At 42.0% G+C, this 26,357-nt stretch overlaps 2 protein-coding genes and 2 long non-coding RNA genes across 4 annotated transcripts in view; 3 read left to right on the top strand and 1 right to left on the bottom strand.

Annotated features, from left to right (window-relative positions):
- The window catches only part of slc5a9 (solute carrier family 5 member 9), an 83,984-nt gene extending 64,140 nt beyond the window's left edge, over positions 1-19,844 (top strand). The window contains exons 13-14 of the mRNA XM_088005205.1: positions 15,603-15,818; positions 18,777-19,844. Of these exons, the coding sequence (XP_087861331.1) occupies positions 15,603-15,818; positions 18,777-19,085 (525 nt within the window). The 3' untranslated portion in view covers positions 19,086-19,844. The remainder of the gene's footprint in view (positions 1-15,602; positions 15,819-18,776) is intronic.
- Positions 2,957-4,394, top strand: LOC148160046 (uncharacterized). The gene is made up of 3 exons (XR_015762742.1): positions 2,957-3,300; positions 3,393-3,545; positions 3,622-4,394. It is a non-coding gene; the product is annotated as an uncharacterized LOC148160046 (long non-coding RNA).
- On the top strand, positions 7,304-9,029 carry LOC148160045 (uncharacterized). The gene is made up of 3 exons (XR_015762740.1): positions 7,304-8,280; positions 8,373-8,525; positions 8,602-9,029. It is a non-coding gene; the product is annotated as an uncharacterized LOC148160045 (long non-coding RNA).
- Positions 19,845-20,254: 410 nt separating the features above from the next.
- Positions 20,255-26,274, bottom strand: LOC106916760 (uncharacterized). The gene is made up of 5 exons (XM_014985262.2): positions 25,733-26,274; positions 24,342-24,581; positions 23,155-23,288; positions 22,533-22,856; positions 20,255-22,429 (listed from the first exon to the last, which is right to left on the bottom strand). The coding sequence occupies exons 1-5, from the start codon at positions 25,950-25,952 to the stop codon at positions 20,996-20,998; spliced, it is 2,352 nt and encodes a 783-aa protein (XP_014840748.2). The 5' UTR covers positions 25,953-26,274; the 3' UTR covers positions 20,255-20,995.
- Positions 26,275-26,357: the final 83 nt, after the last annotated feature.

Here is a 26,357-nt window from a genome sequence, read left to right as displayed (position 1 = left end):
ATGACCTTTGGTCTCCCTTGTCTAGATAGAGAAGAGCTGTAGCCCTGAAATTAAACAGTTCTCAGAAGGCAATAAAATTGCTTCAGATGTCCCAACTTAGTAATTTGAAACTGGTTGTAGCTGTACAAGGAAAACAACACGCCTTAATCGCATAATTGCATACATTAAAGAAATAAAACACCCTTTTTGAATAAAAGTATGGTCCCCAGAGGAACGAATAAGATTTGCTATTTGCAGCCGCATGACAATCTCCAAAAAACGCGTTTTTTGCCTTTTTCCTGTTTTCCTATTTTCCTACTTTTCTACTTGTCTCAGGAAAATGAATGTCTGTTTTAGTGTGTTTGAAGTGTCTGTGTTGTCGATGTGATTTTATACTTTTAAATGTTGGAATAAACTCTGAAAATGTATGACGTGGAGCGCTGATTATCTCTGTGTGGCTTTTGTTTCCACGCATGGCATCATTGAATCCGGGAGGACAAGAGAATATAACAAGCCAGAAGTTAGCTGATTTTATTCTCTACAGTTTAAACAATAAATTATTAAAATCATGAAAAAAACATCGGGTTTTTTCATGGTATAAAAAACACTGGAAGGAGTCAGATTTCAGTGTATTTATGTGAGATCGACACTTTGTAGATTGATATTGTTCACAGAAAAGGTTTGCGTGGTTGCTGCATATTTTCACACCCAGGGAAAAAGTGTGCGTATATTTATGCAACATGTGACGCAAAGTTAATTTTTATATATGCCGACTTGTGTGTAAAATATGGCGCCTCACATTTTTTGTGTGTACTCACGCTTTATACATGAGGCCCCAGGAGATTTGAGATAGCCAGCCAGCCAAGACAGACATAAGGGAACCAGATTAAGAATAAAGATTCTCTTTAGATTGGGCAGACTTAAATCTAGACTGTGGCGGCAGCATGTAAGTTAGTCTGTGTTACCCAGAAAGCAGTTGGTCACAATATCGCAACACCAACACCGTGAGTGAAACAATGACTGGGGCAGCCTACTATATTAAGTACTCGGGGACCACTTATTTGTTATTACGTACATACACATTTGTAGAATACGGAACAAATGGCATCATGTGTCAGTTCCATACGGGACGGTTCCATATTTTACGGTATGGGTACCAACCCTACAAATCCATCACAAATTTGTCAATATGCCAGGTATCCACAAGCTCCAAACAGCAGAAATCCAAATAAATATGAGTTCAAATAAATCCAGGCTATATCCCTGTGGGTGTGTTCCTGCAGGACAAGTGGGGTCTCCTCTGCCCATTCTCCTTGCTGAGAAAATTTGATCAATTGCGAGAGACCAGTTAACCAGATCCATAATTTATAGATTCGGAGGGAAAGAAAGAAAGGTTCCAAAAAAGCAGCACAAAAACAGAGCAAGCAAGGTGAGAATGAGTAGAGAACGGGACAGAGGAAAAAAGCATCTGCCTTCACCGAGAGCTAGAGACAAAAACCAAAAAAACTTCACCTTTGCCTCACCCAGACATTTTTCCTGACCCAAAAACAACACTTCTCCTTGTGGGGCTCAGGTTTTGCTTTGGTGCCTACACATGCTAAATATTAGGAAAATAGTCCTCACAATTTATCACACACACACACACCCCTAAGAACAACTTAGAGAGACCAATTAACCTAACCAGATCTAATCTAAAAACAAACAATCAAATGAAATGCTTTAGAGCAGGAACAAATGGGTACCAAAAGACCAGGCAGGGAGGGAGAGTTTGACAGTGTGAGGATTTGAGTTTTGTTTGTGTTTGTTTAGGTTTTCTGTGTCTATTGAAACTCCTTGTTGTCCTGTCTACCCCTTGATTGTCCCCCAGGGCCGGCCCAAGCCTCCGTGAGACCTAGAGTTTCCACCCGTCCCATAAAATATGGAATCGTCCCATATTTGGCTGTTAAATGTTGCATCCCGTATTGAACCGATACAGGACGCGATTTGTTCCGTATTTCTATAAATGTCCGATAGACACGCCTATCACACACATATCAACACTAAGTGTAACTGTTACCGGCACCAGATCTAGGGGAATCTGGAGCCAGTATCAAGTGGTGCACAGGCAGATGAATCCTGTGCAACCAGATCTGTGGATCACAGAGGAAGCGAGCTGTAACAGTGTATCTCCGGCAAGAGCTCGTTTATTCTGAGCCGCGCATACTCAGAGCCAGGAGACTCGTTCTCCCTGTAAGACCCATAGACATAATATAAGGACAGACGCCTCATGGACCGCTCTCGCCGGCCATCTTGGAGCGGTCCACCACTCCACTCAGCGTTATGTGTTTAGCAGCACAATGACGTATCAGCGCATTTAATCGATCATAACACACTTTTTGATACTGGAAACCATATTCAAACATCTATCAAAGCAACATTTATAAACATATTCTTTAAGTATGTTTTTAATACATAGTTCATCATATTTAAATATGATTAGTGGCTATAACAATAGAATAGGAATGGAATATTCTGATATCGATGTATGAAGAGCATATTACAAAGCACACAGCTGTTCATACTTTATTTAATAAATTATTTAGTAATATAAATACATATTTATATAACTATACAAACACTAATAAATAAAGATTAATAATGGCACAAATAAATAATGATTAATACAGAATAATATATATTGGATACATGAATATATATATATATATATATATATATATATATATATATATATATATATATATATATATATATATATATATATCATGGGCGTAGGTTTGGGTAGGGATGGTAGGGACATGTCCCGACCAATATTCACGGGATATGAAAAAGTCCCGACCAATTTTTGCCATATTGGCTCAAAGAACGTGGATCTACGATCTTTGATTAGCAGCAACAGGCGGTGCGCGGAACGGAAGCTTCTTAGTTTGACATTTATTATGAGCCTCCGAGACCGTGTCGGAACGGTGCTGTCGGGGGTGGGGGGGGGAGGGGGAGTCAGTTGAATCGTCGGACGTTCTTTGATTAGCTGCAAAAGGCGGCGGCTAGCTGGGCACACGCGTCTCCTTCCGAGTCTCCGAGATCATGTCGCCACCAAAAAAGAAAAGGACAGACATTAGAAGTTATTTCTGTTAGGTACCAGGCAGGTGGGTCCGCCATTTTCCTTTACAGATCATCCACCAGAGGGCGCCAGATGACAGCAGGTTCCTGGAGGCATGCCCGCAGGTCCTAATCAGACGCACCTGTAGGGAATTGCCTTCTCCTGGAGGTGTATATAAGCAGCTGGCTGCCAGCACGTCTTCGCCAGAGTGTTTGCCTTGACTGGTACACCGAGCCCTCAGAAGTCACGCTGAGTTTCATAGTTGTTCCTTCGAGTAATCTAGCGACCTAACTTACCTCTGTGATCCTTTTTCCAGGACGCCTTCAGAGCTTACCAGGAGATCTCGAGTTTCCCACCTCCAGGATATCCATGCTGTCTGGAATTACCTGTTCCGCCCTCCAACTCTCTCAGAATACCCACCGCCTGATGCCTGACTTACCCTTTCCTATCCAAATCTACACCACCTAAAGTAAGATCACCTGATTCATTATTCCTGAGCCGTACACCTGTCATCACCCAAGACTCATCATCTCTTTCTCATACAGTGAGCGGTAGCACCCGGATCCCTTTGTCGTGGAGGAGGACCTGACAAATCTGTTTAACTGAGTTTTGTGTTTAATAAACCTTTGGACTTTTCACTAGCCTCTCCGCGGGTGTTTCTGCATGTGGGCAAAGAGTATCAAACCCAACATGACAGAACACTCTGGCCAAACGGTTGACCCAGCAGAAACAGTCCGCAGAACACTACAACACCACGAGGCTGTACTTCAGGATCTGGGTAATCGGCAGGCAGATACAAATACTCGGTTGGCTGAACTAACCAGTTTTCTCCGCAGTCGCTTCCCTCCGACATCCGCCGCAGAGCCCGCTCCAGAGCCCGCACAGTCACCTTCGCAGACTCCAGATCCCATTCCCGGAGCCCAGTCCACGTTTTCCGACTGTCAATTGCCAAGTCCATCCAGGTTTGACGGAGATCCTCAGAAATGTAGAGGATTTTTGATGCAATGTAATATTCAATTCAATCACTCACCACACAGATTTTCCCAGGATTCAGCAAAGATATCTTACATTATTGCACATCTCACTGACCGCGCTCTAGACTGGGCAGAAGCCAAGTTTTCCTCTTCCTCTGAGTATGGCTGTTCTTTTGATGAATTCTTAACAGAGTTCAAACAAGCATTTAATCAAGAGACTGATAGATCCCTGAGTTCTCGAACTCTGTTGAAGATGAAACAAGGGCAAAGATCTGTGATAGATTTTTCCATTGATTTCCGCATCCAAGCGGCTGCCTCGGGGTGGAACGCCCCCGCACTAAAAAGCGTGTATTCGGATGCTTTAAATGATTCTCTAAAGGACGAACTGGCAACATTAGATGAGCCCGGTTCTCTTGAGGATTTAATAAAATTATCTATAAGATTAGATAATAGAATTCGTGCACGAGCTAAGGAAAGAAACAACCGAAGCACGGGACCCAGATCGTTTCCTGCTCCCCGCCTCTCGGTCCCGGTAGAGAGAGAGCAGAGCTCTCCTGATCCAGAACCAATGCAAATTGGCCAAGCCAGATTGACGCCTGAGGAGAGACAGCGAAGGATGCGGGCAAAACTATGTCTCTATTGTGGGGGGGCGGGACACTTCCTTGCCGACTGTCCCACACTGTTAAAAGCCAGGGTCCGCCAGTAACTACGAGGGAACTGGCGGACCATCAGATGAGAACAGACTCGCCTCGTTTATTGTTGCCCGCAACCATTCAATTTCAAGACCGTTCTTTAACCCTTTCAGCATTGTTGGATTCCGGCTGTGAACGCAACTTACTAGATATCAGTGTTGTTCAACAGATGGCCATAGAAATGGTTCCCCTACGCACCCCTCTTCGTGTTTCCGCTCTCGACGGTAAGGCTCTGCCGCAAATAACCCATCAGACAAGACCCATGCAATTAACAGTTTCTGGCAACCATTCGGAATCCATTTCTTTTTACGTCTTTCCCATGGCTAACTCACCATTAGTGTTGGGTTCGAATGGTTGCAGCAGCATAATCCGGAAATAAACTGGTCCGACAGACACATTGAATCCTGGTCTGTTTCGTGTCATTCTATCTGTCTCCGCTCTGCCGTCCCTCCAGGTCCTCCCCCCGCTAACGGCGATGAGGCGGATCCTCCTGATCTTTCTGGAGTTCCGGCAGAATATCACGATCTAGCGCAGGTGTTTAGCAAGGCTAAAGCTGCGTCCTTACCACCTCACAGACCATACGATTGTGCAATCGATCTCCTGCCTGGAGCTCCGTTACCCAACAGTCGTCTTTATAGTATTTCTAAACCTGAGCGTGAAACTATGGAGAAGTACATAAAGGAGTCGTCAGCAGCGGGCATAATCCGACCGTCGTCTTCACCTCTGGGCGCCGGGTTTTTTTTGTCAGCAAGAAGGATGGTTCTCTGAGACCTTGTATTGATTACAGGGGATTAAACCAGATAACGATAAAGAATAAATATCCTTTACCATTACTCTCCTCTGCTTTTGAACCCCTCCACGGAGCAACCATTTTCACCAAGTTAGACCTAAGGAACGCTTATCATCTGCTCCGAATTAGAGAAGGAGATGAATGGAAGACGGGATTTAAGACTCCCTTAGGCCACTTCGAGTACTTGGTAATGCCTTTCGGCTTGTGTAACGCTCCGGCTTTTTTCCAGGCTCTCGTTAATGATGTACTGAGAGATTACTTGAATGTCTTTGTGTTTGTCTACTTGGACGACATCCTGATCTACTCCAAGAACTTACCTGAACACAAGAACCATGTCCGTCAGGTTCTCCAACGTCTCTTGGAGAATAAACTGTTTGTTAAAGCAGAGAAGTGTGAATTTCACCAACAGTCAGTCACTTTTCTGGGTTACCTTCTTGAGGGCGGACAGGTCAGGCCAACTGATGAAAAGATTAGAGCGGTCCTGGAATGGCCCACCCCAGAGAACCGTAAACAACTACAAAGGTTCCTTGGCTTTGCCAATTTCTACCGCCGTTTTATTCGAAATTACAGCCAAACTGCCCAACCTTTAACCGCCTTGACCTCCACCAAGGTCCCGTTTAGCTGGTCCCCTGAGGCGGAGGCAGCCTTCTCACAGCTTAAGACTCTGTTCGCTAATGCTCCCGTTCTCATCCAACCAGACCCCACCAAGCAGTTCATCCTTGAGGTGGATGCCTCTGAGACGGGGGTGGGGGCGGTTCTATCTCAGTTCACAGCGACCGATCACAAGACCCATCCTTGTGCATTTTTCTCCCGTAGACTTTCTCCGGCTGAGAGGAATTATGATGTGGGCGATAGAGAGTTGCTAGCCATTAAATTGGCATTGGAAGAATGGAGACACTGGTTGGAGGGCGCCGAACATCCCATTCTAGTTTGGACTGATCATAAGAATTTATCCTACCTAAAGTCTGCTAAGAGACTTAATCCCCGTCAGTCACGATGGTCACTATTCTTCTCTCGTTTTAATCTCTGCATTTCTTATCGCCCAGGTTCCAGGAACCTTAAGCCTGATGCACTCTCCAGGTTGTATTCACCTACCGATTCTGAGAAGCAGCCAGCTCCCATCCTGCCATCTAGCTGCTCTGTCGCCATGGTTACCTGGGAGATTGAGGATTTGGTGAAGCAGGCCCAGCAAACTGAACCCGACCCTGGCACGGGCCCAGACAACCGGGTCTATGTTCCCACGTCATTGCGAGCACGCCTGATCACCTGGATGCACTCCTCTAAGTTCTCTGGTCATCCAGGTATTAGCAGGACTATTGCCCTGATTAATCGACGGTTCTGGTGGCCGTCCATTCAAAAGGATGTCAAGGAATATGTGCTAGCCTGTCCAACTTGCGCTAGAAACAAGGCATCTCATCAGCTTCCATCTGGTCTCCTGCAACCTCTGCCCACACCAACACGCCCCTGGTCCCACATCGCCATCGACTTTGTGACTGGTTTGCCAGCCTCTAAAGGTATGACCACAATCCTAACCATAATCGACCGTTTTTCTAAAGCCTGCCATCTGATTCCTCTGAGGAGACTCCCATCAGCTTTCCAGACTGCACAGCTACTAGTGAAACATGTTTTCAGACTGCATGGGATTCCGCAAGAGATCCTCTCGGATCGGGGTCCACAGTTTGCTTCCCAGGTGTGGAAGCATTTTTGCTCGGCCCTAGGGGCCAAATGTTCTCTAACCTCTGGCTATCACCCTCAGTCTAATGGTCAGGTGGAGCGGATGAATCAGGAGTTGGAGACCACCCTTAGATGTCTCTCATCCTCGAATCAGACTGACTGGAGCCTCTACTTACCATGGGTTGAGTATGCGCACAATTCTCACCTCTCGTCTGCGATAGGTCTGTCTCCATTCGAAGCCTCATTGGGCTACCAGCCCCCACTTTTCCCTGCGGAAGAGAGGGAGATTGCGGTTCCCTCCGTTCAACGCCATATCCGCCGTTGTAAGACCATCTGGGACCGAACGGCTTCCGCACTCAACCGGACGGCTGAACTGAATCGTCGCTGGGCCGACCGTAAGAGGCGACGGGCCCCCACTTTTGCTCCGGGCCAAAAGGTTTGGCTATCGACTAAAGATATTCCGTTAAAGTCTGTTTCTAGAAAACTGTCCCCCCGTTACATTGGCCCCTATGAGATTGAGAGGCTGGTCGGCCTTTCTGCCGTCCGTTTGCGTCTGCCGCCCTCTTTTCGTGTCCACCCCACCTTTCATGTGTCCCAAGTCAAACCAGTCCACTCCAGTCCCTTGTGCCCTCCCGCTGAACCCCCACCCCCTCGTGTTATTGGTGGCCATCCTGCCTACACGGTCCGCCGTATTGTGGATTCACGCAGGCGAGGGCGGGGTTGGCAGTACTTGGTGGACTGGGAGGGTTACGGTCCAGAGGACCGCATGTGGGTGCCTGGTGCTTTTATTTTGGATCCTTCCCTCATTGATGATTTCCGTTCTTCCCTGCCTTCTACATCTTCTGGACCGCCTGGTGGCGATCATTGAGGGGGGGGTACTGTTAGGTACCAGGCTGGTGGGTCCGCCATTTTCCTTTACAGATCATCCACCAGAGGGCGCCAGATGACAGCAGGTTCCTGGAGGCATGCCCGCAGGTCCTAATCAGACGCACCTGTAGGGAATTGCCTTCTCCTGGAGGTGTATATAAGCAGCTGGCTGCCAGCACGTCTTCGCCAGAGTGTTTGCCTTGACTGGTACACCGAGCCCTCAGAAGTCACGCTGAGTTTCATAGTTGTTCCTTCGAGTAATCTAGCGACCTAACTTACCTCTGTGATCCTTTTTCCAGGACGCCTTCAGAGCTTACCAGGAGATCTCGAGTTTCCCACCTCCAGGATATCCATGCTGTCTGGAATTACCTGTTCCGCCCTCCAACTCTCTCAGAATACCCACCGCCTGATGCCTGACTTACCCTTTCCTATCCAAATCTACACCACCTAAAGTAAGATCACCTGATTCATTATTCCTGAGCCGTACACCTGTCATCACCCAAGACTCATCATCTCTTTCTCATACAGTGAGCGGTAGCACCCGGATCCCTTTGTCGTGGAGGAGGACCTGACAAATCTGTTTAACTGAGTTTTGTGTTTAATAAACCTTTGGACTTTTCACTAGCCTCTCCGCGGGTGTTTCTGCATGTGGGCAAAGAGTATCAAACCCAACATGACAATTTCGCTACGTCGGCTGTAAGTACAGTGAGTGGACCCATAAGTTAGATATCTATCACGCAACGCATTTGTTGTAAAGTCCGGTGTTTAGTAAGGTCAGCACTGAATGTGAGGTAGAATAGGTCTGTTAATTATGTAATATTTTTTCTTTTTTATTTTATTATTGATTTCTTCTTATCTGCAATTGTGTTTGCTGTATCCAGAGGATATTTCTTTTGATCTTACTTGTAACGTTTGCTGAATTTTGTAAAGGAAAAAGTAAAGTGTTCTTGAACTGATCTGCTGAGTATGACTGTATCTGGTTGTATACACAAGATGTATGATATGGTTATGGTTGGGGGGAGGGGGTTATTAAGCCAGTGTGGTTTCCCCCCCTTCTCAAAAATGTTCGGTGCTCTTGGGCATTTCACTGTGCTGCCGGGGGTGGGGGGGGGGGTGTCAAGGTCCCCACCAAAACTTAGACCGAACCTACGCCCTTGATATATATATATATATATATATATATATATATATATATATATATATATATATATATATAATTTTTTTTTTCAGCAATCTCAGATTCAACAGCTGAGATTGAGTCCAAAATCCGATGTGAGATTCATCCGTGCCAGTGGTGCAACTGCACATTATTCAGGTGGATGCGAAAACATAAATCGGCGACCCCCCCCCCCCTCCCACCAGGTAAGGGTGAAGGAGCGACGCTGACCAACCCCTAAGGCGATGATACGTGAAGTGTAAAAATCGCTACATTTACCTCGTTATGTGCGAGAGGTGAAGGAGCGTGAGGCGCGCTCATGGGAAAACATAATCGGCGCGTCGCCCCCTCCAAACGGGGTTTTGGCGCCCCCCTCTGGTGTTGCGCCCCTATGCGTTGCATACGCTGCATACCCACTTTTTGCGCCTCTGGTTATAACACATAATATAAGTTTTATATGTGTTATATTGTTTCATTTCTAATATAGGCCCTTGTGTCAGATAATCTAAGTCAATGTTAGAGAATAATTAATTTTTTTAGATTTACAGAATCTCAGTTAGCCTTCATAGCGGGGCTGAACCCGTATTACACCAAGCACTGTAGCTAATATTAGCTGGTATCTCACCGGTGGACATAAATACAGTAAAGTAATATTCTAATCACAATATACACACAATAATATGTCCATCTTACTTGTGAAATGTTGTCTGTGGAGCCCTCACATCAATAATCCATAGATCCGAACAACAATATCCCTCAGTACTGAGGCATCTTCTGCTGTTTTGATTGAGCAAAGTAGGAGGGTATACCGCTCCAAGATGGCCGCCGTATTTCCTTCGCCGGAGCGGCCAATGCGGTGTCTACTCTTATATTATGTCTATGATTAGACCCACAGCGGCACGAGAGCGCCCCCACTGGCAAGACACATGCACATGACAAATACGTCTACAATGAACAATAATAATAATAATAATAATAATAATAATAATAATAAACCAAAAGACAAGACCAATTCTGATTGAAAAAAAGGGTATATTCATCTCTCTCTTTTTTTTTTACTGTTTCTCAACACACTACATAACAATAATGACCAAAATAAAACATAGGAAATATTAAGGTCAACTAAATTCTCGTTGCGGGCATGTCTATGGTTGCGGGAGCTAAAGGACCCCAGAACACTACGGATCATGGTTGCCTAGAGACGGACACTACGCAGCCGCGGTGAGCTGCTATCAGCCCGCATCTTTTTAAAACGTCCTCGATCCGATTCTCCACCGTCCTTAGAAGTAAACCTCTCGTAAAGACACAGACGTGAGAAGGAAAACGCAAATCCCAGGCTGAATAATGTTAGTGAGGATAAACACAGGCATTTAAAAAAAAAAAACAAAAAAAAAAAACTGTCCATCATGGCAAGTGCGTTACTAGACAGAATCAGGAGAGGAACACAGCAGACCCTGATATGGTAGCATTTTGCTAAGATTAAGTTTCTTATTGTGCTTTTAGGTAGACTATTTTGGTTTGATTATTTGCTTATTTAATATATAATATCAGCCAAAATAATACAAATAATCATTTAAAGAACAAATCATACATTAGATCAACAGTAAATGCATAAATACTTCCTACTTTAAAAAGGTTTGTTAGGGCTTTCTGTATGTTTTATTTTGAAATGTTTATATATTTTATGAATTTATTGTTCAGTGGTCATTAATGCACCAGACCCAGACCTGTAGCCATGGGTGGTTCTAGATGGGGGCCAACGGTGAACCAAAGAAGTTATAATAAATAAATGTCTTATGTTAATACTCAGTGGATTTTTTTAACCTTCACAATTTTACCTTAACAATGAATTAAAAATTACAGTGCTGCACTTTTAGCTGCTGTATAGGATCACGCTTTCTATCTGCCAGAGATTTGCAACCTGAATCTCTGGAGACACAAGTGGGTCTTTGGCTCACTTATATCAAATGATGAAATATTGCTGGTTTTTTTGTTGCTGTTGCCATGGAGAAACACTGACTACCCTGGCCTCTGTGGTAAATCTGATCTAGAACCAGCCTCCAAATCTAACTCATTATTTATATAAATATTTTGGTAATATTCTGTAAAATACCAGAATGCTCACATAACTTTTATACTTTTAGTTGTCCGAGGACACATTTTGATCATTAAATCAGGTGTTATTGTCAGTTACTAGGTGGTTTACCAAATACTTTTTACACTTGCTCAATTAAACATATTTAAAGTATACATGTGATTGGAGTACAGTTTTGGGATACTCTAACCAACCTCTATGCATGAATGATTGCTCTATGGATCACTTTTTAAAAGACAAAAAACATTGCCATAAAATATTGTCTATCACTCCTTGAGAGTAGGACGACACACGCTGTGGTGGGCGTCCCTTATTTGGATTTCTGAAAAGGTGCAAACCTAATGGGGCTCTGGTTTTGGGGCCCTCTAGTTCTGCTAACAATGTGGACTGGCTGCAATCAGCAGTCCGATCATCAGATCATTCACACACCTGCTATAAACTTATTGCATCTCTGGCAATGCTGTTTACATTATATTCATGTATAATATAGGACACATTTATTGGCCAACTGATGTGATGGTTCGTTCATTACTGGGGCTGCATACCCAGTCTCTGGGGTAGTTGTAGTTAACTCCCCCCTGTACTGACATCCAGGCTCCTCCCCCTTGCCGTAGCATTTGTGTTGTACCTCGTCAATCTCAAGTTGTGATAGCAGTTGCCGTTTGCGGATGTTGGAACACTGAGCTACTAGTTGTTTAGCAGTCATTGTAGACTGGGGATGTCGAACTAACCATTTTTCCCTCATACTTTGCATGTAGCCCCTCTGACTAGGGTTACTTGAGTAGTAACTTTCCAATAGATCCAGGTTTTCACCTCTCGCCCATTTCCGTCTTATTCCAGTAGCCCATTTGTCATCAAGGTGCTCTGGTTCCCCAGTACCTGACACAGACCTTGTTTGGCCGGGCGACGTCTGAGCCGGCATATTATGCATGTCAATGTCTCTCATGGTATGAGGTAGGCTATATAGCTCCAAGGGTCTTGCCTAAGGACCCACACTGGATAGCTCAATTTCACTGTTGTAACTTTTTGCCCCAGCCTGGAGATATATATACCTATATATAAAAAAAAATTCCCTTCTCACCCTCCGCGGGTGGTCTCTTTCATCCTCTGAGCTCGGGTCCTCTACCAGAGGCCTGGGAGCTTGAGGGTTCTGCGCAGTATCTTGGCTGTGCCTAGAACTGCACATTTCTGGACTGAGATGTCTGATGTTGTTCCTGGGATCTGTTTGAGCCACTGCTCCAGTTTGGGGGTGACTGCCCCGAGGGCCCCGATGACCACAGGCACCACTGTGGTCTTCACCTTCCAGGCCTTCTCCAGTTCCTCTCTGAGGCCCTGGTATTTCTCCAGTTTCTCATGCTCCTTTTTCCTGATGTTGTGGTCACTTGGTATTGCTACATCCACCACAACGGCTTTCCTCTGTTCTTTATCCACCACCACAATGTCCGGTTGGTTCGCCATTACCATCTTGTCTGTCTGGATCTGGAAGTCCCACAGGATCTTAGCTCGGTCATTCTCCACCACCTTTGGGGGTGTTCCCCACTTTGACCTCGGGGCTTCCAGTCCATATTCGGCACAGATGTTCCTGTACACTATGCCCGCCACTTGGTTATGTCGTTCCATGTATGCTTTCCCTGCCAGCATCTTGCACCCTGCTGTTATGTGCTGGACTGTCTCAGAGGCCTCCTTGCACAACCTACACCTTGGGTCTTGTCTGGTGTGGTAGATCTGAGCCTCTATTGCTCTGGTGTTTAGGGCCTGTTCCTGGGCGGCCAGGATGAGGGCCTCTGTGCTGTCCTTGAGTCCAGCTTTCTCCAGCCATTGGTAGGATTTCCTGATATCAGCCACTTCAGTTATTTGTCGGTGGTACATCCCATGTAGGGGCTTGTCTTCCCATGATGGTTCCTCCAGCACCTCGTCCTCTGTTCCCCATTGTCTGAGACATTCGCTGAGCACATCGTCCATTGAGGCTTTGTCCTTGATGTATTTATGGATCTTGGATGTTTCATCCTGGACAGTGGCTCTCACACTCACTAGTCCTCTGCCTCCTTCCTTACGGCTTGTGTACAGTCTCAGGGTGCTGGATTTGGGGTGGAACCCTCCAACAAGGAGTTGGTGTTTGGCTCCTCTGCTATTTATGCCGATGCCCTTCTGTGCCGTGCTCATGTATTTATCCATGTGCCCGCTTATCTTAGCTGCTATGATGCCTGACATGAGCTTCCATGTTGTAGAGAGACAGGTTATCGGCCGATAGTTGGATGGGACTGAACCCTTTGAGGGATCCTTCTGGATCAGGATTGTGCGCCCTTCAGTTAGCCATTCAGGGTGAGTCCCATTCTGTAGCAGCTGGTTCAGTTGAGCTGCCAGTCGCTCATGGAGGGCAGTGAGTCAGGTCCCTTTCCCATATGCCTTTCCAGTATTGTTCAGTCTCCAGCCTTGGTGGGTCTGCTCTGTTGTTATTACCCTGCCATTGAGAGTACACTTTAGCTGGTTGGGTGGAGAAGAGCCGGTTAATCCTCCTGGCTTCATTCTCTCTTGTGTATCTCTGTAGGCGGCTGGCCAAGGTTTCGAGTGCTTCAGGTATGGGCATCTGGCTATATCAGCTATATATATATATATATATATATATATATATATATATATATATATATATATATATATATATCGCTGTATTTCCCTCAGCCCACTGGCTGCAATGTTAACACCTTGAGATGCCATGAGACCTAAATTCTGAACATCATGGCATGGAGTGCATCCCAGTTTTCCATGTCTGGCGCCTCCTCACCCTGACTCTCATACTGACAGGAGGAACCACAGAGCTCTGTTAAGTTAAAGCTGATCTTCTGAAGTTGGGATATTCACTATTAATTCATTTGGAGTACAAATATCTAAATTGACAGAGGTGCGTCAACTGTCGTAAGTGGATAATATAATCCACAACCGCTCTTCTTTTTACCAATACTTAAGTAAAATTATTATTCCCACGTATTCGACCATTTACCACGCAGCACTTTTGTTTACTGTCTCATCTAAACACGTTCTGACACGAATATCCACATCAATTTCATTAATACATTCTTCTAAACGTCCAATTCGACTGTTAACTCCCCACAAACATAGATGCCAACAATTTTAACCTGACTGTAGATTTTAACCACAAGATCATTATATAATCTATGTGGATAAGAGCAGTTAGAACCCTCCGGAGGAAGATAACATAAAATCAAAGCTAAAGAGTATTTTGTCTTTACATGCTTTAACTGAATGCAAACAATACCTGTGAGTATTTGAGTTTTCTGTGTTTATTTTTGGTTTCTTTGTCCAGTGTGTTTTCCTGTCTTCCCCCTTGATTGTTCCCAGCTGTGTCTCGTTCCCTGTGATTACCTCCTGTGTATTTAAGTCCACCTGTTGTCCTTGTCTCTTGTCGGTCCGTGTCTATTGTTGTTTGTATCTTGTCAGTTGTCTTAGTAGAACTGTCAAGTCCTGAGTCGACTAGCTTGCATTTATTCAGTGCTGTTTCTGTTGCTACCGGTGCTGAGCCCTAGCCTTCCACTCTGCCGTGCTGAATTGTGTACAAGCTGATATTCTTCATTAAATCTTCATTTATCTTCTACAAGCTGGGTCTGCCTGCGTTCTCCCTCACCATCATCCACCCACACATCATGACAATACCATCAATACATTTATCAACAGAAAAACCATGACATTGCAATATGTCACCAGCCCACCAGAAGCCTTCTTGGCTCTAATATGCATCTACATACTTCCTCAGTATTAACTAAGTTCTGAGTTCGTTTCAGTCCACCCATTTACATTCCAATGTACAAGAGTATATTGAACATAACTTACAGGCTGAGCTGGGGAACTTCAAACCTCATCTGACTGTGACGATTCCATGTTGTTACCAACAGCAGCAGTTCAACCATCAGCTCCATTGCCAGCTCTTGTTCGGCTCTCACCCATTCCAGACTGTCCTCAGTCATTTTGTTGCTTTCTGACTCTGCTGTTTCCGGAAATGTAGAACTGATGGCTACAGGGTAGCTGATCCAGTAGCGTTTTAAAGTTCAGTAAGCTGTTCAGTGTGCATCTTAGCTGAACGAATGTAAACATATTTGTATTTACCCTTCCCTCTAAGCAACTGTTTCTTCTGTAACTATCCAAGTTCAATATTTAAGGAGGACAGATAGAGCAAAATGTGAATACATTTCCAATTCAGTTGAATTTTTTTTTTTGTCAGATTGGTATCTAATGTATTTGTTGATCTGCACATTTGTTTCCTAGGGGGCATTTTGGGGTCTGATGACAGGCCTGGTGATGGGACTGGTCCGCATGATTCTGGAGTTCTCCTATACAGCACCTTCCTGTGGTCAGCCTGATCATCGGCCCTCTGTTTTAACTGATGTCCATTACCTTTACTTTGCTCTCATCCTACTGGCTCTTACATGCCTAGTAATTGTTGCTGTCAGCTTGTTGACTGCTCCAATACCAAAAGAAAGTGTAAGCTGCATTCATTAATTTTATTTTTAGATGTGAAAACTGAAGATACAAACAAACAACATTAAACAAGACATGTACATCCAGTGATTTTCAATGTTCTTCTGGGTGGAAGAACATTGAAAATCCAACAAGCACTGTCTCCAACAGTGCTTGTTGGAGACAAGCACTGTTGGTGCTTGTCTCCAACAGTTAGCGCAGTGGTTCTTAACTTGGGTTCGATCGAACTCCAGGGACACTTATGTAAAGTCGTGATGACGCCCCGCTTTGCCATCACTTGCTGCAGAGAATCACGTTACATTGTTTAGCCAATCAGTGCTGCGGAGGAGCAGTGATTGAAGGAGCTCCACTCTCAGCATGGATTTGAACTTGTGTCTTTAATTACTTCAGCAAAGCTCACAGTTTTTACCAAATTCTGTAGCTTTCAGTGTACAGTGATCCCTCACTATAACGCCTTTCACCTTTCGCGGTCTCGCTGCTTCGCGGATTTTTTTGTGCAGTTTTTTCACCGCATTGTGTTCTGCGTCCTGATTGGATAAACAGTCTCCGAGCCCGAATGACCTCGGAGACTGTCTACCTGTTTGCCAATAACGTTACGGTATTTAAATATAAGTAATACAGCTTGGCCATTCAGGAGATGAAAGCTGAAAACTTTGAATGCCTGCTGGAAAAATCTGTGACCAGAATCAGCGCAAAACCCGACCGGAGGCTCGCTTGACGAGATCCATCGCTCTGCCGTAGATACAGCTGTGAATCTCGCAGGGCAAGTTGGAAGAGACGCTTTAATGACTCGACTCCGGATCACATTAAGGCCCGATTGAGGAACAGGTTTTGTTCTTTGTTTCAATGTAGAGTATTTAATTATGCTGTATAATAGCAAAAACTAAAGGTAACTACTTCGCGGATTTCACTTATCGCGGGTTATTTTCGGAACGCAACCACCACAAAAAACGAGGGATCGCTGTACTTCTAAATCTGCTCCTTAGTCGCATCTTTTCGGGGTTGCTACTGCCTCTGGTGGCGTGGGGTGGTAACACAACTAATATAATTACTACATTTTTATTATTAATTTTTCATTCTCTTAAGAATGTAGAGCTAATTAATTGGTCTAAACAAGACCTTAAAGTGGTTCCAGTTTCTCTCAATGGCCAACTTGTTGAAACTGTGGCAAATTTTAAATACCTTGGGTCGTTCCTGGACAGTCAGCTCAACTTTGCTGAAAACACTGACTATATCTTTAAGAACTGTTCTCAGAGACTCTACCTTTTAAGAAGACTTAGTGATCTTGGGGTGACCCAACTAGACTCTAGTTGGGTCACCCCTATGTCTTGAATTTGGAGAAAAAAAATCATATTTTATTTATCAATACAGAAGGGTTCAGTGAATGCGCATATGAAACTGGTGGGTTCAGTACCTCAAAAAAGGTTAAGAACCACTGAGTTAGCGGCAGAGAGTTGGAACTGAAATGTCCCCAGCTGATGACAGGGAGATGCACAGGACAAACAGTCATGAGTGCACACACCATCATCAGACAGAATAAGCCACTGGCTCAAATGACCCCTGGTCAAATTGCTCAACTTATCCCAAACCTGCCATTTCAACTTTATGTCCAGAGCTAAAATAGTGTTTATGAACTCATGTTGTAGCTCATACATAGTACAATTGATATATAAAACATTTTTTTAAATATCTATTATAATCTAAACACAATTCTTACAAAACTCATGAAACACTAAATGTACTTTCAAGAGTGAAAGAGAATTTTTAAGAAATAAAAGTCTAACCACTTTATTCATGAGGTTCTTTCCTTCACAAGATTCATTAAAAGATGCCTTCCTCCTAACTATTTGGAAACTGTAAAAGCATCCCCAATGTTGAATGTTAGAAGCAAGGGATGGCTCAACTTACCACCTACCCCCCTACATCTCAGTTAATCCTAGTTATCAAAAAGTGCATTAAGCTCAGTTTAATACTCAAATTAGTTTCAAAAGTTTCTATCGAAGATCATCTGCATTGTTGGTTGTGGTCTCTCATCTTTCTCTTGACAATACTGCATAGATTCTCTACGGGGTTCAGGTCAGACCAGTCTGCTGGCCAGTAAAGCACTCTAACACCAGGGTTATTCAATCAGCTATTGATGCCTTTGGCAGTTGGGCCAGTACCAAGACCTGATGAAAAATTAAATCAGCATCTCCATAAAGCTTGTCAGCAGAGCGAATCATGAAAATGTCCCAGCATTCGGCTGCATTGCCTGTGGACTTTAAAAAACACCGTGAACCAACACCAGCAGATGGCATGGCACCTCAAATCAAGGCCACAGGTTCTGGAGGTGGGACCCACAACTGGATGCTCCAACCATTAAATTGTGGACATAATATTTTTTTCAAAATGGGACCTGTTTATGTGGTAAAATATAAGCCTTTTTTCTTTCAGACTCAACTTCTGACTTTGAGTTTATTGTGCCATTCCATTAAAGGATAAAATGCTGCAGACAAATAGAGGAAATTACACAGCTTCAGTCTGTCCCTATTCACTGGCTCAAGCAGACTCCAGCACTTTGATGTAAAGAAATGTCAGCACAACATTTTTGTGATGTTCATATTTTTTGAACAATACTTGTAGAATGAAATCTTCCAAAAATGTTCATGTAAAAATATATAGAAATTGCTAGTGTTGTAATCTCCTCAAAAATACAGAGAAGTGTGAAAAACATGCCACACTATTTGCTTAAGAACAAAGTCTGACTGATAACTTGATTATGTACCAAAAGGTCTCTTCTATTTGTTGAAGTTAAGGTATTATTGGTTGGATCAATCCCCGCCTAAAGATGGATAACTTTGTCCTGAATATCTCAAACTTCTTAATGATACATGTTTTAATTTATTATAAGCATTAAAACAGAAACCTGCTCTAAATGTCTTTGGTTCTGCTCATTTCTCACTGTGCACCTTTCCTGTGCAGCTCCACAGACTAACCTGGTGGTCCAGATTTAATCTTGAGCCTCGCATCGACCTCACAACTCCTCAAAGGTCACCTGATCCAGAGAACTCTGTTAGCTCAGAGACTGAACAGTCTCAACCACCTACATGGAAAAGAGTTGATATGTGGCTCTGTGGCCTGAGTAGTCCAAGCTCACAATCTGCACCACCAAATACGCAAAGCAATGATCTGAACTTTCTGCATGAGAAACCTGTTTGGAGGAAAGTCTGCAATTATAACGCTGTGCTGCTTCTGGCTTTTAATGTGTTTCTCTGGGGATACTTTGCATAAAGTTGTGCTTAGAACTTGTAGCATTTATCTCAGTATCTGCAGAGGAGTGCTCTCTAATGTAAAGATACATTGTAAGGTGGAACTAAAATTATTGTCTTATGTCAGCAAACTAATATGTGAATATGATGTTTCAGTATTCAAACACTTGAAAAGCTGAAATGTATGATTAATAAATTCAGTGTATACAGACATTATGAATAAAATCAATTCTATAGATGTATAATAACAGTATAATTTACATGCTCATCAGAAGTGGTACTGCTCATTTTTGGTTTGAAAGTTCACCTTGAAAATAGCTTTTAATAAATTGTGAGACCAAATCAAGTTCCCCTTCTCCGTCTGCCATTGTGGGCATAATATAAAAATTAATTTGCAAGTATTAATGTGTGCAGAGCAGATTGCTCAGGACTTCAGACGTCATTGTGGACCTTTTAGCCACTAGTCTAGGAGAATTGGACAGCTGATTGATTAAAAAAGACTGTTCCATTGCCATGTAGTTTAATAAATGTAGTCTTACTTTACTTGATTTAGAAAATGTGAGCATATTAGATTACTCCTGTCAACACATAGACATCTAATTTTATGAAACATAGACGTGTATGGGAATTTTTGCAGCCAAGAGAAACATTACAAACAAAGAGAATAGACTATTGGAACAGTTTTTTTATTGGTCTGGAGTAATATTCTAATTCTAAATGCCATGTTTTTAGAAGCTGTAAGCACAAACTCAATGAACAAGAATAAAGGCTTTCAAACACCCATCCGTGTGGAATTCATCTATATAATCTGTTTCAATTAAAGTTCCTGAAATAAATGGATATTGCAAAATTATCCAAATTTATTGAATGGGACTGTATTATTGTTCCAGAAATTTCACATAAAAGCCAACTAAATGATGATAATGCAATTTATTTAAAAAGGAAAAATGTCAAACTCAAATATCACTATTTGATGCGCAGTACCAGATTTTAGCAAAAAAAAAGAAGCTCATTTGCATCTGCAAGCTATTTTTTTGGGAACAGCATTTTAAAATACACCATGTTTAGTTGCTTTCTTTTGTAGTCAGTCCACAAATTCGTGAAGGTGCTGAAGCTCTGCCTAAAGTGTTTTTTTGTTGTTGTATTTTTAAGATACTATTTTATTTGTATGTAAAATGAGATAAAACAGAATCGAAAGTAATTGTTTATTGGAAACAATATAGATGTGATAAACATTTCATACACCACTCTGTCTCATGTTAGTTTCCAATGAGCCTATTATAATGCATATAAACTTCAGACAGCATAGGATAGTGCACACTACAGCTAAGATGTTGTCATCCACAGAAAATAGCATTAAGAAACAAGAAGCAGCTCTAAGTCCACATAATAATAAAAATAGATCAGTAAAATTTTAATTCCAAACAGGACCAGGATCCTGGTCCAGGATCACCACCTGGACCAGCACTGCTGTACTTGCTTTAGTCAGATTATGTGCTCACCCAGTGATTTCAGGTGACTGCCATAATTTTGAGAAATTTTTTCACAGATAGTTCTTCTATCTGTGAAAAAGAACTATCTTTTTCTTCGGGCATAATTTGGCCATGGTCAAGATGAAAATGGTTTGAAGCACTCAAAGGAAGAACACAGACTCCACAGCTTAAATAGCCCATCTCCTTGACTGAGAGAAACAAAAAGTACACCATGCACATACCTGATAGTTTAAATTTAAATATTTAAACTATTAGAGTGCTGCTTGACACTGAGAGTCTAAAGCAGGTCTTCAGTTTAAACACTTGAATCAATTCTAAAAACAGAACCTTAATGATCAAAAATCTATTTTCTATGTCCAGAAGATAAAATTACTACAGCTCTAGACTGCCACCACCATTCTGGGGTCAGATTTTTCTTGTAGATTCATTTAATAAATTCTCAATATGTATAAACTGAAATTGCAACATGTAAAGAAATATAATAAAAAGATAAATGCATTCTAAATAAAGATATTTCTGATGCTTTTCGTTTAGAAGCTTTTGTACAGGTATTAGCAGCAATTTTAAACATGATTATCTCTTGAAGATTCTTCTTTTCTGGCAACTTCTTTTTAATTATTTCTTTATCTGCATTAGCAGTCTTTCTCTTATAAGGACAAAAAATAATGGTATTGTTTTGAACTTCTATTGACAGCTCTTGTCTATATGATAGGATACAAGAGGAAGGATTTGCTTGGTTAAGCTGACAGCTTCTATGGAAAATGTTAAAATTTAATTCATCAACTCTTACTTTACACAACCAAATCCACATTGTTTGCTGCTTAGTGAGATATTTCAAAACACTGAAAGACCCAAAGCTTATCTCCCCTTTCACAATAACACCACCACCACCATTAGCCTTCTTAACTAAAAAATGACAAAATGAACAAATAAACACTTTCTCCTGGGCTGCCAAGCCTAAAACCCCCTGAGGGGGAGCAGCCTTTTTTACCAGGATAGCATCTCCAGGCAAAATGCCTTGAGGTGAACCTGGGCCCCACTCCTGTACCTCATCCTTGAGTAACACATAATTTCCACCAAGATTTTGCCCATAGACTGTAGAGCCTTCCAAAGAGCCCTGAGAGAAAGATGGACTAGGCAGCAACACAGTGGTTTGAAGTGAACCTGTGGGGCTAACAGGACTTATAGGACTTCTAAGGCCCTCAGTGTCCTGGATAACAAGCCCTGAAAGGGAGCTTTGGGTTCTTCCATAAACCAATCCAGACGTACTCTTTGAATCATTGATAACATAGAGGCCTGGAAACGTGTTTGCATGGGTTCCATCCTCCAGCACAAATGTGTTCTGTACATTTGGTTGAACTATGTAATGCATTGGTTGTAGTACAGGGCTAGCGGTATAGTAAACTGGTGGCTGCTGTAATACAACTGTCTGAGCTGGGTAAGAAAGTTTAGCAGAATGACTAATGTTAGTACTACTAGAGTGAGGGAGAGTTGTGGTTGTCGACTGTTTGGTTGCTGTACTGACATGAGATTGAACAAACTTTGCAGATGATACTGTCTTTTCAGCTTTAACATCAACATGCTTTGCCTGAATTTCATGGTTAAATTTAGGTTTAAAGACAGGCTCAGCGATGTCAGTGGTGGTTTTGACAGATCCTGATGCCTTTTGTATCACCATAGTTTTTGATGTTAGTGTAGGAGGTGAACAGATCTCAGCAAGTGTCCTGAACTTTGGTCCAAGGTCAGTGAGAAAGTTCAGGTCATTGTCAGGTTCTAAGATGCTGCAGCTCCCCACCGAACCAGCAGAGGAGCCCTGGCCCTCAAAGTCATATTCCAAGAGGATGTCTTCAGATGGCACTGTAATTGTAGATTTCTGTTTGAGGAAGAGAAACAGAACAAGGATTACTGACAATGTTCTCAAATAAGTGTGTTTATTCAAGAGATCTAATGAGATCAAAATATAGTCAGTAAGTTACCTGGGAGAAGTAATCACTGAGAAAAACATCAGGAAGGCCTATGTCCTCAAAGCAACCTATTTGATGAATACTTTGTGTTTTTCGGCTGAATGAGTCAATTTCATTACTTGGATTGTAAAACTCAGTTGAAACCCTATAGTCTATGTCAGCGTTCACCATCTTTGTGGAGGTCGGCTGAAATATTTGGTCCGATTCATAGTAGGTTTCAGTCTTAAGTGTTTCTGTGAATGCTGCTGAAGAACCAGTATTGAAATTTGGTCCTGGTGCTGCCTCAGTTTTTTGTTGGGTACCATACATGACAGGCACCAAATGAACAGGAACATCCTAGAGAAATAAAACAACTCATGAACATACAAGATATTTTAACAAATTTTAAATTGAATAGCGTGATCACCAGTGTGTGGACCACAGTTTGAGAAAGACTGCTCTAAAAAATGAGAACAGATATACCTAATATTTTGGCAGATCTCCATAATATATTTAACTACAGGAGAATTAGTTAATGATACCAAACATTTGCATATCTTGTTTGTACAACTTACTGCCCCACAGTAGCAAATTATAAGTAGTGGTACATGTATCACTTGACATGGAAAGAGGATTAGTAATGATTCCAACACACCTTATCCTCTCCTATGCATTCAGTTTGATAGTTTATTAGGTGCTCTTTAGTGTCAAATGGCAGATCACTAAACTGGTCTGAGAAGATGGTGTTTGCCCCTCCACACTGACAAAACACCAGCAGCAGAGGGATCACTGCAAAGAGAAGAAAAAGCTTGTGATAAATGTAAAAACTTTCTTGATAGCCCATAGAAGAATGAAAATCAACAGATCAACAGTGCAGTATACTCAACAATCCCCATATGCTTTGATTTTGTGTGAAAAACTAAAGCTTTGAGTGGCACCGGTACAGTAATAGAGCGGCCCATCGGGGAATTCTCCGGTCGCCCCATGTGCCAGTCCGCCCCTGTGGGGGTCTGAGCCTCTCTACTTAGCTGCTGCCCCAATGACCTGATCCCAGATCAAATGGAAGATCATGGATTGATAATGAATATTTTTAGTCATATAACACGTTTTTGTGTTGAACCTGCAATGACAGAGCTGTGCTATTTATATTTTTTTGTAAAAACATTCAGCGTCTAATGAATAGACGTGACTTATGTCATGAAAGTTAAACAGGTATAATTCTGGCTTTATACCAGTCTTTCATGCTACTGAAGAGACAGGAGCTAAATGGCTTTTTGAGTATTTCTTTAATTCATTCAGTAAGTTCCAGGATTGAGCCTGTTTTCAATTCTGAGCTTTGAGAGCCTATGCATTTGTAACTGATTTTGGGTCAATGTGTGCAGAAAGAGTTCAGGAAAATAACTTACTGTAACTGATATTATGAAATTTCAACCCCAACACAATAAAATAAAAATGAGTAAATAAGTTTAACAGCATTGGTAACTTTAACATCAAGTCTCTTTAAAAAATTCTTGATTTTGACTAGTTTAATTTTTATACCAGATATGCGTCCATCACTTTTTAAAGACGATTTTAGAACTCCTGACCCTGACTTCTGATAATGATTGAGTTTGATGCTCTAAACTCAATCATCAAGGTCAAACCCACGGTTTCCAGAAAAAGCCATTTCCAGCAGCCTTTTGAGTGTTTTTATTAATAAACTATTACTTTGACACCTTGTAAATCAGTCTATTCTTTATTTTTCAAAAATATTTATTAATTTATTTGCTGTATCCCTTGAATCTGCCTGTTGCCCTTGTATTTGTTCATATAATTTTAGTGTTAGTATTGAACCAAACTTACACATCAATAAGAACATAGCTGTTACGACTGGACCAATGGCACGTCTAGAAAAGTCAGATGAACGGGCGTCTCCCCTAGATGCCTTTAATCTGCAGTCTTCTTTTCCCACACAAGTACAGACATCCACAGTAAACACCTGTTCCTCTTCACAGGACAGACCCTGAGCATCTTTCACCTCTACTTGCAGTTCATATCTGCCAGGCCACAGTGCTTTGGCTGAATGAAGAGCAGCTGTTGTATCTGGAGACAAGAATGTCAAACACACAATTTGTTTTCTTTATCGAACTTCTACCACCAAGTTTGATCACAAGGTCATCTCATTTCACCTAAAACAGTAACCTACTTGGTAAGAGAGGCTTTTAAATTATATTCTGGATTAGGACATGTTAGTATGTATGACAGGGGTCCCCAAACTTTTTCCTGCGAGGGCCACATAGCTGTTCCTTTCTCTGGTTGGGGGCCGGTCTCAGTTTTTGGAAAAAGAAACCTTAGAAAATTCTTGTCGACGGGGGGGTTTGAACGACACATTCGCGCTTTTAGATAGATTTTTACCCAGAATGCAAATGGAAAATACCGTGAGTGAAACGGTGACTGGGACTGACTAGTATATATTCCATTGAGGGAAAATTAGTTTCACATCTGCTCAAGCCCCCTGGTGGTTGAAGAAAAATCCACATATAAACCAGAAAATACAATAAATGAAAAAAAACACTGAATGCTCTCTGGTATGAGGAGGCGGGCCGGATCCGGCATTGTTCAGGGGGCCAGACCAAATGACGTGGCGGGCCGGATCCGGCCCGCGGGCCGTAGCTTGGGGACCCCTGATGTATGACAAGCTATAAGAAAATATATGTTAGTGTTAATATTTATTTCATCTAAGTTCTTTGCCACTATTCATTAAGTTAATAGCATCAGGCGTGTACTTTTGGCCAAAATTATTTTATGTATGGTACATTTATGCAGCCGCCACAGCTTTTATTTCTGATGCAGTTATATGTTCTAATGTGATGACAATTGTTAATTAGGGTTATCTGAATGAATTGCAAGACTCCTGGAAGAAAAAGTATATGTGTATAAAAAACTTCTGCCAAATATTTAGGCTAGTTTTGCAACAAGCAGAAATGAGCACTGTGCAACCGTTGAGTTGACCATGATTTATAATGTTTTTCAAAATATTCAAGAGTTAAAGCAGCAGTATGCAACTTTTATTTAAAAATATTTTAAAACTGTCACTATGTTGTGACAGTATAACATGAGACATCTTCGAAAATATCAAGCTCCTCCACTGAAAAACTGTGTACTATATGTTTTATGTCTACATGCATTTCCTTGATGATTTGACACACATTTTTTGTTGTTATTTTCTAAATTTAATTATTTTGTTTACTTACCATTGATGACTTCTATTTCCCAGTTGCCTCGAGTACCTTCTGGTATAATTTGAAAAGTGAATGGAGCAGCATTTGGACTGACATCTTCATCAAATGCAGTAACATACACAGTCTTCTTATCAGAGCACAGACTGTTGTAAGTAGTGGTCAAAGTGGGACAGTGGTCATTGGAGTCAGTGACTTGAATGGCTATTGTTCCAGTGGCTGTCTTTGCTGGCATGTCTGTGGATGACAAGAGCTTAGTGTAATATTACAAAGAAGAACTGATCACTGTTCAGGACTTGCTTTCAGAACAGCATTTTGTACACAATGTGCCACTTCTCTTTATAACATCTTAACATATGATGAACAAAGCAAATGGCATCAGTAATATGTTGAGAACTGACTGCTGCCCATCAACACAAGCAAGATCTGGGACTTCAATGGACCTCTGCAACATAAGTGCCAATGTAGTTTCAAGACACTTTTTTAAAAAAAATTGCATGAAATGAAAGAAAATTCCACTTAAAGGAAATTTATTTTTTTTAATGTATTTTTTTTTTACCAAGTAGATGCACTCACAGGAAATGACAAAGGACTTTCAAAAAAGACACATTAAAAGGAAAATATTAGTCGATTTAGGAAT

Source organism: Poecilia mexicana, unplaced genomic scaffold (genome assembly GCF_051168715.1).
Source record: "Poecilia mexicana isolate PSO_F unplaced genomic scaffold, ASM5116871v1 scaffold_4, whole genome shotgun sequence".
NCBI lineage: Eukaryota > Metazoa > Chordata > Actinopteri > Cyprinodontiformes > Poeciliidae > Poecilia > Poecilia mexicana.
Note: the sequence above shows the minus strand (reverse complement) of the source record. Positions and strands in the feature narration are given on the sequence as shown.

Bases quoted from the DNA above. Each gene is read 5' to 3' on its own strand.
- LOC106916760 (XM_014985262.2), bottom strand. From the start codon at position 25,952: ATGCCAGCAAAGACAGCCACTGGAACAATAGCCATTCAAGTCACTGAC. The intron at 23,289-24,341 runs GTAAGTTTGGTT...TTCTCTTTGCAG, and splicing joins AGCTATGTTCTTATTGATGT to TGATCCCTCTGCTGCTGGTG. The intron at 22,857-23,154 runs GTGTGTTGGAAT...TTATTTCTCTAG, and splicing joins AATGCATAGGAGAGGATAAG to GATGTTCCTGTTCATTTGGT.